This window comes from Oryza glaberrima, chromosome 3, assembly GCF_000147395.1.
Source record: "Oryza glaberrima chromosome 3, OglaRS2, whole genome shotgun sequence".
NCBI lineage: Eukaryota > Viridiplantae > Streptophyta > Magnoliopsida > Poales > Poaceae > Oryza > Oryza glaberrima.
In genome coordinates this window covers 11,050,843-11,062,964 of record NC_068328.1, presented here as the reverse complement: position 1 = coordinate 11,062,964, position 12,122 = coordinate 11,050,843, and the positions used below count along the sequence as shown (strand labels likewise).

Here is a 12,122-nt window from a genome sequence, read left to right as displayed (position 1 = left end):
AAATACATCTCCCTGCAATTATATCCACCAGCCTACCACATGATATTTTGTTATATTAGCAGCAACTGAAAACCAGGTCCCTGGTGGCCTGGTCGTCACACAATTTGGAGTACAGCTACAGGCAGCGAGAGAGAGAGCTCCGGGAGGACGGAGGAGCCAGAAATATCCAGAGCAAGTACACGGTTGGCAGGGTGGCCATCCTGTCCTGTGCAGAGTCACACACTCTGCCGCGAGCCACGGGGACGGATCGGCGTCCGAGCGGAGGAGAGGAAAACAAACCAAACCAAACGAAACCAAACCGGGAGGAGGAGCACGACGAGGTGGGTTGTGGCCGCTCGCTGTTTCCACATGACACGGCGCGGCTCGAGGAATGTGGATGGCGCTACCTGCGTGCAGCGCGCGGGCGCGCGCCAGTAGAGGAGACGACGCGGGGGGCCATCTCATCCTCACCATCTCTCATCTCTGCTCGGGGACACGCCATGTGACGAGGTGTGCGCGCCTCCCGGCTAGCCCTTTGCTCCGACAATTATTGGCGGCCGCTGCATCTGCATGAGCGGACACGCGCCGTGTCGCCGCCCTTGCTGCTGATGCTAATCCAATAAATCTCTCCCACGGTGTTTTCACGGGCTATATAGGTTGGAGTACGATCTAAAGTAGTAAGATGGTGATGATGAGCAGCAGTTTTGGCCTAGCTAGGCGCCTCGGTCGCACATGTCAAACAGGGGTAGTGCACTCTGATGAGAACGAAATGGGGGAAAAAGGCACGGGGTCTTTTCTGCCTGGATCGAGATTCCAGTGCTGGTGCCGAAAGAAAGGGGAGAAATCGTACAGGCATCATGTGTGGAAAGGGCGGCGGAATCTGGTAAAGAGTGGACATGACGCTGATGCTGTTCTCCGACAATGCTAAAAGGAGTGGAGCTTAAGTATGGTTGGCAAATCATGGCGTGCTTTAGCTGCCAGCAAGATAATTGTTGCGACTTGCGAGAAGTAAGCCGCAAATTATGGCATAAACTTGAAAGCATATACACATGGTCTGAGCACTCAAGAGAGTCACAGCTCAAGTTTTTAGTCAAGTCGCTCAAAATTTCCTCCTCATCCACTGCAAACCAAAATAAAAGCAGATGGGGAAAGCTGGTACATTAGTCACGCACGACAACAGCACACAAGCAACAGAGCCTACCAGAGCATCATATGATCAGATCTACCCACTTGCAATCCAGTAAAAAAGAACAGAGAAACTGACAAACCGATGGAGTAAAGCATTCCTTCCTCGTGATCAAGCTGCGCCACCGTGGTTACCATCCGCTGCATTTTCTGAAGCAAGGTGGCCCACCGTAGGATACCGCTCTTTAAACTTATCTTCCCAATCTTGCAAGACCTCTAGCTCGTCTGGACCAAGGCCATCCAAATCTCCAGTGAGGTCAATAGGGTCAAACGACATCAATGCAAGGGCCCGAGTTGCATCCCTCCCAGCAAACAAGGAATATGGTCCTTGAGGACCATAAAAGAGCCTGGGAGTTAAAAAAAAAAAACTGAGAACACAATCATGAATAATGAAAATAAAACTATTGATGCATGATGACAAGCACCAGTAGGATCTAACTGCATCTCAGAGCTGTTGTTCAAGAGCAAATTATAATAAGCATCAGATAGAGCTATGCTTCTGACAAAATACAAGCATTTCTTTTATGCACGATGTAATATATTAGGAGATCTCATTTTAAACCTCATGTGGACGTGGAAATTGAGAAGTATGTAAGCACAGTATTGACAGTTGTTGCAGTATATTGCGCAAGTACCAGTGCGTTTATGACTCTAATCCACAACATGGCACTTGTGGAATATTTGTACAAAGGGTCCAGACTTTCAGGTACATATACCTAATTCTTTGGCAGTACATGGGGATAGTGGATACCCAACTAGAAAACTACAGTATGAGCTCTAGAGTCTAGACAGCATCAACAAATAGGAATATGCTTGTTGTCTGTTGAAATAGCAGACTATCTACTCCTAATTGCAGGCTGCAGGACAAACAGTTCACTACTAAACAACAGTTGCAGATAATGTGCCAACTAGAATATACCATTTGCTAGACAAACATGGACTAAACAAGGAAAGACCACACATGATAAATTGGGATCAATGAGACAGCAAGAAAATATGCAACTTAAGGAATAGTAAGGTGGTCTGGTGGAGACAAGGCTACAAGCATCCAAGCATAAAAAATATTTTTTTACAAGAAATCAGAGGAGAAATAAACAAAGAAATAGTACATCAAAATAGGTGTAAGGGAGCATAGGAAAAATGGTAGAGTGAAATACAACAAATGCTAAATATGGTAGTGTATCGAGCCAGCTGTTTCAAACAAATGGTCTAGTTATTCTCTAATATTAGGCAACACATTTAAGCATCTGTCTGGTGCACAAAAGAAAACTTAAAGCTCATCAAATCAGTAGAGCAATAAATAGGCAATTAGGCAGTAAGTAAAAAAAGGAGTTTAGCTTTAGAACTTAGAGAAATGATCCAACAAGACAAGAGTATCACAACCCTTTTCATCTAAAGTTCGACAGTACCCACTAAATTTCTTTTGCTTTCACATTGAAAGGTTGTGTAACAGTACAAGGCATACATGGATCTGTTATCCCACAATGTACGAGCAGTTATATTTTGAATTAGGAAGTTCCATGAGACGAATGTTACCAATACCGATATTTTACACATTAAGCAGGCAGCACTAAGTAAAAGCACTAGGAACAATCAAGGAAGCTAGGATGGTGTCATAGCTAACTAAAGTGGACCAGAGGTTTGAGGCCTGTGCAGACGATCCAATATTTACAGAGCCACATATGTCCCACTACAGCATTTGTTGGTTGCGGATATGCAGCAAGTCATTTGAACCAACGCCCTTGGTGGTAGATATAACTTCAACTCTCTAGTCTAAGTTTAATCCAGGATAATCAAACGCACAACAACATCCTTACAATAACCCTAGTGAGAACCAGCAAAACCATGCCAAGTTGATGACTGTTGCTCAAACTTGCATAGACAATAGGCAATTTCCCCGTTACTCGTGCAGAGTTCCCTAAACCAATTTAATTGCAACAACAGCTTACTAAGCTGATAAGACCCATCGACCTACTACCTCAGGGCTCGCATGTCTGAACAAATGGAATGTCACACCACCAGTTTGATAACCTACTCACAAGCACTCTATGGTCCATGATTTCACATACTTGGAAGAGCTCGTAGTTTCTTACCACTTTGAAACTTGCTTGATGGCTACTATACTAATGCTGCTGCCTATTCGTTTCATCTACTTGTTCCAGCTTAGATGTGTCTTAGCAGTGTGAAATCAGTTCAACAGCAATCCTAGTCTGCCGTAAACCATGACCAAATCAGAGCTTAGTAGCAGTAAGATTCAATCCTCACCTCCCGCGCGTGACGTCGTAGACCTGGCCGCGGATGGCGATGAGGATCGGCTTCGCGGGGTCCTTGCCGTCGTAGGCCGCGAGCTGCTCGAGCGTGATCTCGCCCACCTGTACAGGGTCCGGATAAGGCACAAACGCCCCCGCCTCCTCCTGCTGCTGCTGCTGCTGCTCTTCCTCCTTCCGCTGCGGAGGCGGCTTGGGGGGCGCGGCGTCCGGGGCGACGAACAGGGAGGACACGAGGAGGTAGGTGGCGAGCATGAGGGCCAGGATGGTGACGGCCGCCGCCGGGGAGAGGCCCGTGTAGGCCTGCACCGCCTCCGCGATCCCCTGCGCCGCCATTTAGGGCTTGGGGCGAGAGAGGGAGGAGGGAGGAAGAAGAGACGAGAGCCTGCCTGAGTTCGGAGTAAGGAGGGTAGGTAGGTAGGTCGCCGACGCGATGAACACGGCGGCTTTAGCGGAAAGGGGCGGGGGAGGAAAGGTGGGCGCGGCGGCCAACACGGCAGAGTAGCAGACGGGCACCGCGTGCGGAGAAGAGTGGCTCGGCCGCGGGCGTGTGCGTGCGGGCGAGTCGACGACGACCACCACCACCACAGTACCCACAGTACCACACCACTCGGTCGCGGGCGTTTATTGGGCCAGCAAACACGGTATTGGGCCTGGTACGTGCCACCGAGTTGTGGGCTTGTGATCTGTAGGCCTTGGCGTGGCTGTGGGTTTCGGCCTTTTCGGGTCGCCCGGAGGCCGGAGTGGAGCGGATCGGATCGTGATGGAAGAGGACGGCCCCTTTGGTGAGGAGAGGCAATGACATCGTCGTCGTTGCGGTTTGTTAGTGTTTGGGGTTCTGGCCGGCGCCCTCGCCATGAGGAAATTCTGGTGAGCTTCATTCTTCGCCGTCGATTAATCCGAGGAGGGAATTCTGGTGAGCTTCATTCTTCTTCGGTATGTTGTGTGATTTTGGATTTGCCCTTCTGTTGCTGTGTTTTGATTTGAGATTTGATGTGTTCTCTCATTCATATTTCGTTCCATACTCTACTTTTCTCTCTTTTTTTGAGATGGTTAAATATTGTGCCTATGTTCTACTTTGCTCTCTTTTTTTGAGATGGTTAAATATTGTACCTATGTTGTGTACCGCAGTACCGGATAGAGCTTTTGGTTTTTCTACGATGTATTCTGCTATGCCTGTTCATCTTTCTTTAATTCTTTACAACAAGGTTTACTATTTCGGCACGAGGTTAACCATGTGGTCATAGTGTTGTAAATCATTAGGTTCTGCCTGAACATAAGAAACAAGTTAATATCGTCAGTAAAGCTTGAGTCTAGACGGTCAGCGATTCACAAGAAAATGCCTACTAGTATCAAATATGGAAAAGGAAATATCCGTAGCATAAGGATTCATCCCAAGCAGTTATTAGTAGTTTGTAATATTCGAACAAACAAATAAAATACAGATAATATATAAATAATAAGAAGTACCTACTTCTACCCAGAAAGAGTTGCACAAGTACATTGCTGTTATAAGCCACTTGAATCAGGATATTCAGTATTTAACTCCAATGACTTGCCATGCACTTCACTTTCTGACTTACAGCTACAAATTTAATGTAAGTCAAATTGGCCTTTTTTGTAAGAGTCAGGTCAGATTGTCACTGGCGATTTCCTCCACAATAGTTCAAACTTGAATTGATTAAAAATACCAGGTAATTTTCCTCCAAACCGTTAAAAGAGCATGTGACTTATGAGCATTGACTAGATATTAACCGTACGTTTGTGGACCTTAGCCTTCTCAGCATCAATGATAGACTCCACCTGTTTAACAGCCCCCTCAAGATTCCCTTCAGAATTGACAACTACATAATCAAAATTGTTCATGCGTTTCACCTCTTCTCTGGCCGTTGCAACTCTGACAAGAAGCATATCTGATGTTTCTGTTTTGCGGTGAATTAGCCTTTTGACAAGTGCCTCTTCACTCTCTGCAACCAAAAAGATGAAAATTGCTGATTCGCCAAGAATCTCTCTCAAGGTTGCTGCTCCTTGAATGTCCACTCTCAAGACAATATCATAACCTTTCGCCATGTAATCACGGATCTGGGCACCAAAAGTATAATATGATTAGTTTATCCAAATGGACCATTCACCCAATTTTACTTAAGCATACCAGAACAGCAACTTCTAGGATACATGAATGCCAAGATGTCCTTGTTCATTTTGCCAATTGACTCAAAGTAGCTTGCAGTTGCATACAACAGAAGTAACAAGATGCTGGAGACAAAAATTAGGTGCATAAATTTACAGCGTTAATGATTCGATATATGCTGGAAACCCTCACCAGCATGAGGAGGTTCAAGCAACCATTTTAGTTTCAAAAAAAGGTTCAAGCAACCATTTCTTTTGTAGTAGAAGACAATAATTTATACAGGCTAAGGAACTGGTTTAACTTATTTGTTTCCTTTGGAACAATAGTTTGATTAAAGTGACATGAACAGGCCAATTCTCATAATATAATTTATAAACAATTCGGTATACACTACTTTGTAACATTCCTTTACTTATATGAAAGACTCAGATAGTAAGTGATCGTATGTCGTCTCACCTCTCCCCATTCGATAAGATCTCTAACAGAAAAAGGGGGAAACACCTCAACAAATTAATCAGTTTATCAAAAGTTGTATTTGTATTCCCTAAAAAACCACATCCCCCTCCTAAACAATCCCTAGTGAGGCCCTCTCTAACATTCTTGGCAAGTTGACAGGTCCAATTTAGCCAGGAGCAGCCCAACGCAACGACAGACAGCAACACAGACCACAGCCACACATTTGCTAATGTGCTGTAGGCTGAGCATGATGTGTGTCTGGGGCAACAGCTTGATGTTTTTGCAAAAAAAAACAACCTTTTTTTTGGGTAGTAACGCACAGGGACTAAAACTAGTGTAAATGGGTTGAACTATCCTGCTTGGCAATTTTATACAGCCATTGGACAATTTAAATATGCATGACAAAGATCGCTGAAGAAGTTGATGTCAAGGGCAAAAATAGGCATAGTGTTGTTAGTTTTTGTTATAAACATGCTTCATTATAAAATTGGTACACAGAAAATGTTTTAGGAAAACTGGTATTCCAAGCCATGGGCATGTGTGTTGAATCCAATATCTCGGTTATCAGTAATTATTTAGATTATCAAGTTGTTATACATTGCATATGCAAAATATCACTTCTTCAAGTAAAAAGTAAGTAGTAATATTTTGTGATGCACTTAGTGAAACGTTTTGAACTTCACTACAGATTTGCCACAATAATACATAAAAAAACAACAGTTGAAAGAAATACAATATCTTAGACTAGTCACAACTTCTAATATACATTTGTCTTAAAAGGTACTTGAAATATTTTTATGGTGCTTATTTTCAGATACATGAAAAAAATGATGTGTATAGATTTATCTGACAGATCCTTTGTTGTGTGTGTGTATGTGGTTGGGGGGTGTTAGACTGGCATTTGTTACCAATACAGTAAAGTTGCTAATTAGCACAATTTGAAAAATTAGTGTCACCTTTCTGAAGACACTTTACGTCAACAGTCAACTCAAACAGAATAAGTGCAGATGAGAAGTCATTTTGCTAACCAAAGCAATACTGTTAGCATAAAAATGATGCACAGCACCCTTTCCTTTCAAGTCCATCACCACCCTAAAGTGCCTGAAAAGTATTGGCTTAAGCTCTCGACCAAAATACCTATTTAGAAGAGCTTACTCAAAATCTTTAGTGAGTTATTAGTACTCCCTCCATTTCACAATGTAAGTCATTCTAGCATTTCCCACATTCATACTGATGTTAATGAATCTAGACATATATATCTATCTAGATTCATTAACATTAATGTGAATGTGGGAAATACTAGAATGACTTACATTGTGAAATGGAGGAAGTACCATTTAATGTAAATGTAACGAAATTCCAGTAATCATACAAGATATTCGCTAACCCATTTGAAATAAGTATAAATGCATATGCAAAGCACAACCAGAACATTATGAGAATCAAAATTTCACAAATAATAGAAATTCCCTTTTCCTGAATTGAGCCAGTCCTACACATGCAACTTACGTATCAACATCAATGTGAACAGGGTGAAGTCAATACACCATTCTGGTGTGTGTTACCTGCTGCTTGGGGATCCCCTTATACTCCCCATAGACAAGTGCGTACTCGAGCAACTCCTTCCTTTCAATCATCGTGAGGAACTCCTCCTTGGTGACGAAGTAATAGTCCTTCCCATCAACTTCACCGGGCCGCTTCGCTCTGCTTGTCGCGGTGACAACGAAATGCATCCCCTCCCTCTCTTCTTGCAGCCTCTGGTGAACAATCCCAAACCCAGCATTGTAAAGCCGAAGGCAAAATTGAACCCAACACATCACAAGTAGGATAATGATTGCAATTGCAAGGTCTAACCTGGATGACAGCGTCCTTGCCGACGCCGCTGGGCCCGCTGATGACGAGGATCATCGGCTGCGGCGGCGGCGCGAGCGGCTCCGAGCTGAACGTCGTGCCGAGCGCCGCCTCCAGCCCCCGGAACAGCTGATCCTGCAATGCCACAGCGCGCGCGCATCGCATCGTTAGGTGGATACGAGACCCGACAGCGGCGCAATCAGCCACACGACTGCATGAGCCAATACCTTGTCGGCGCCGGAGGGGGGCGGCGGGGGCGGGCGAGAGGAGTGGTGCCAGCCGGAGGAGGAGGAGGACATGAGGCGGCGCGGCGGCGGGCGGGGCGCCGGAGGGGTGGCGGGCACGGCCCGCGGAGGAGGGAGGGACCTGGGGAGAAGGGGGGAGCGCGCGAGGGCGGAGGAGAACCTTCGCGTGAGAAGCATCTAGAAGGTTCCGGAAGGAGGGGAGGGGAGGGCAGAGGAGGGCGACGAGGAGAGGGGAGCGAAGGGGGATGTGCTGCCGATGTGGGGATTGGAGTGATTTGTTTGGAAGGGAAGGAGAGGGGTTTGGGGGGTTTTGAGGACGCCCGTGCTGTGAGATTCGTGCGATGCATCGGAAGCAAGGAATTAAGATCAGAACCGGATCCTGATAAATAAACAAGCAATTCCTACTGGTCCACTTTTTTTTAAAAAAAAAAAACTACTGTAGGTCCAAGCACAAATCTATGGGCCTATTCTGATTACTGCCAAAATCAACCTTACTAAAATTTGATAATGTCAAAATTTCGACAAGTTAGTAGAATTGCCAAATTTTGGTAGGATGGAATAAATATGTTGTGTCAAAATTTTCTATGTGTTACCGATATTTGGTAATAAACTAGATGCAACCATATATTTGTCATTTTTACCAAACAAGGTATGGTTTAAAATGACACCAATCTAAACAGGATCTACATATCATATACTACTATAGGTCCAAGCACTTTGTTTCAGCTCTCAAATGATTTCTCTCAAATCTATATATCATATACTCCCTTTGTTTCATACTACGAGTCGTTTTAACTTTTTCCCTGGTCAAACTTATTTATGTTTGATTAAATTACAGAAAAATATAATGGTATTTTCAACACTATATGTATATATTATCAAAAATATATTCAACGTTAGATTCAATGAAATTAATTTGGTGTTTCAGATGTTGCTAAATTCTTATATACACTTGATCGAATTTTAAAAAGTTCAGATAGGAAAAAAGTCGAAACGACTTATAATATGAAATGGATGGGGTATACTATAGTTGGAACCAAAAGCTAATATGCATTGAGATACATTAATATGCCTTTGAATCATTCTTATGTTTTGATTTCAACCATTTTTATGTCATGCGCATTTTCAAATCATTTAATATAGTTATTGTTATAAATGTTAATGCACATTAAACCATGTTAGCTAAAAGAGTAAGATCCATTGGATCCCTCTCATACTTGATGCATAATCATCTATGTGTCATATACAATTGTAATTTCACATCAATCACTAGAGTTTAAAATGTTGTCCTCTTAGATACTATGAGTACACGATTTATAAAATTGTTTTCTTCTAGTTTTCTTTAAAAGTATTTCTAAAATCCCGCTACAACAAAGGGGTATCCACTAGTTTTATGGATATTTGTTGTGATATTTATGCATTTGCCCTAAACCAAAAATCCCATAATTGGTTATGCTAGTTGTTGAAACGGGAAATGGGATCCCATTCCTCCGGGGCCCTAGAATATCGTGGGCCTATAAAATCACTTTATATCACATATATCATTTATCACCAAGTCAGAAACTGCGAAGGTCGAAAATTACAATGGGAACCCAAGCCCTTACCCAACCGGAATCCGGGGCATCAACGCTCATTAAGGTTTTCATTTGGAAAAACCTCAATAAGAGTCAAGATTTATATATATTAGGTAAAGACTGTGGAGACGTATAAGATCTACATATTCAAGGTACTGAAATAGATAAATCTGGACATTGGCATATCCTCTAAGGCCATGACCATCATCAACTCCTTCATCAACAACATCTTCAAGAAGTTTATCAAAGCTAACAAGACTTCACATCAAGTAGCCTGGGAAAGTGTGGGGCCCCGAGCGTAGGCTATGCCCGGAAGTGCGATTTGTCCCGGAGATACAACGATTCGGGGCACTAATATTGCTCCAAAGTAAGACTTAGGCATGTCATTACCATCTTGAAATGTGAGCCTAGCAGTGCTTGATGCTCAGGCTCGACTTGGGAACTTCGTCAGCAACGCTCACTGCCCCGGGCTTAGTCCAGGATCTCCTCCAGGCGGTCTACACAGGATGGTGGGCCCAACGATTAGATGGTGAGTGGTGGAAGAAAGCCGTAGCAGAGCGGTGCCTAGAGAATTACAGGTCGAGATTACAACTCAATTACATTCAAGAAGGAGGTGGCGAGAGGTAATCAAGCTGGTCGTGTCACCCGAAGGAACAGCGACAGGGCAACGTGTCGCGCGCTAGTGAGTGGTGTGTGACTTCGCCGTGAAGCAATAAGGTGAGCGATCAATCCACTACGTCCTCATCTGGGCTCACTGAGCCCTGTTTCAGGACATGTGGCGCAAGAAGACTTCTCTAGCTGTGCCGGGCCTCCTACTCAGTCCTTCTGAGGCATAAGTGCAGGCCCGATCAACAGCAATGATTATGTTCAGACTGATGTGATAGATGGGATAAGGACAAGACCGAGCATAGTCACTTCCCCATACAAGAATGTAATCATTAGCTCACCTTAAGGTATAAAAGGAGGAGTCCGGCTACTTAGAAAGGGGTTGGATAATCTATTATATACTAATATTATATACTAAAAGTTCATTAAACTTCCTACAAACGCTCTCAAGCTACCACGTGGCGCTCTAATAAATTAGAGAAAATCCTAGAAATTCTAAGAAAAAACAAAACATCTACCCCTTGACTTTCACTTAAATTGGTGGGTCCAATATTATCCACCGTTAGATGAATTGATCTTAAAACAAACCAAATACTATGGGGTCCCACCTCTCCTCCTTCTCTAGTGCATGTGTACGTGGGTATATATATGTGCCATGTATGTACACCCTTCTTTTCTTTTTCTTTTCTTCTTCCTTTTCCATTTATATAATATGGATATATATTTTTTAAAATAATCATAAATTTACAACACAAAGAATCTACCATCATACAACTCACTGGTAACTAAATTAGCTCAATTTTTAAAATAAAATTTAAACCATTATATGTGACCATTAAATTAATAATGTAATATAGTTTCCACTTAAACATGTGTACTCATTATTTTCAAATAATGCACTATTTTAAAATAAAGTTTACACAATAAATAATTTAAGATCTATCATAACTGATTTATACATGCACTTAAACCAATGGACCCATTATTTAAATTATCAGAACTATTTTTTATTACATTGGACTATTATTCTCAAATAATGCATGGTTTCAAAATAAAGTCTACACCATTTATTATGTACCCATTAAATTAATAATTTAAAATCTATATTAACTAATGTACACTTACACTAGAACCGGTGGACCCATTATTTAAATCATCTGATATATTATTTGCTAATAAATAAAGCATTCCGAAGTTCTCTTTTTTGCCCACTACACAATGCACGTCTGCACCTTTACCTTTTGCACGCGTGACAAAGCATTGTGTCTGAGGCATCTAAGGTGATCACGACTACCGCAGCACTACCGTTTTGCCACATATTAAATCATATATGGAGATGATTAATTTTGTTAATAACATGAAAAGAAAATTAAAGGTGTGATGCAACGAGAGAAGAATTAATCACTGTGGGTTGTGTTTTTTTTCAACACCTAACTCTGTTTAAGCTGAAATCGAGAGTTGATTACAGAATAATTATAATGTATTGTGTTATGTCGTATTTGGATTTTGTACTGTTTGTTCGTATAGATGAAACAAATCAGTATGTTATAAATATGAGCACAATATTAACGAACATCAATAGCACTCTTACAAAGACTAGGGTGTTATAAGGGAGTTTTAAGATCCTCTTTTTTTTCCCCGATTCCATAGTTGGATTTTCGTTTGCACGCTTTCCAAGTTTCTAAATGGTGTCTTTTTTAAACAACATTTTAACTTTTTAGAAGTCAATTTATTTGTTTATACCCTCAAATAGCTATCACATAAATCAGATAATTCATCAATTTCAGCTGTCCTAAACCCTAAGTAGTACATATTTTTTATACGAGTC

At 42.3% G+C, this 12,122-nt stretch overlaps 2 protein-coding genes across 2 annotated transcripts; both read right to left on the bottom strand.

The window, feature by feature from the left end:
• Window positions 1-965: 965 nt before the first annotated feature.
• LOC127769061 (probable steroid-binding protein 3) lies at window positions 966-3,993 on the bottom strand. The gene is made up of 2 exons (XM_052294761.1): window positions 3,430-3,993; window positions 966-1,511 (listed from the first exon to the last, which is right to left on the bottom strand). The coding sequence occupies exons 1-2, from the start codon at window positions 3,765-3,767 to the stop codon at window positions 1,277-1,279; spliced, it is 573 nt and encodes a 190-aa protein (XP_052150721.1). The 5' UTR covers window positions 3,768-3,993; the 3' UTR covers window positions 966-1,276.
• An 815-nt stretch (window positions 3,994-4,808) lies between these two features.
• LOC127765497 (guanylate kinase 2, chloroplastic/mitochondrial) lies at window positions 4,809-8,385 on the bottom strand. Its single transcript, XM_052290409.1, has 4 exons — window positions 8,097-8,385; window positions 7,873-8,004; window positions 7,584-7,775; window positions 4,809-5,513 (listed from the first exon to the last, which is right to left on the bottom strand). The coding sequence occupies exons 1-4, from the start codon at window positions 8,289-8,291 to the stop codon at window positions 5,175-5,177; spliced, it is 858 nt and encodes a 285-aa protein (XP_052146369.1). The 5' UTR covers window positions 8,292-8,385; the 3' UTR covers window positions 4,809-5,174.
• Between the last annotated feature and the right edge of the window lie 3,737 nt (window positions 8,386-12,122).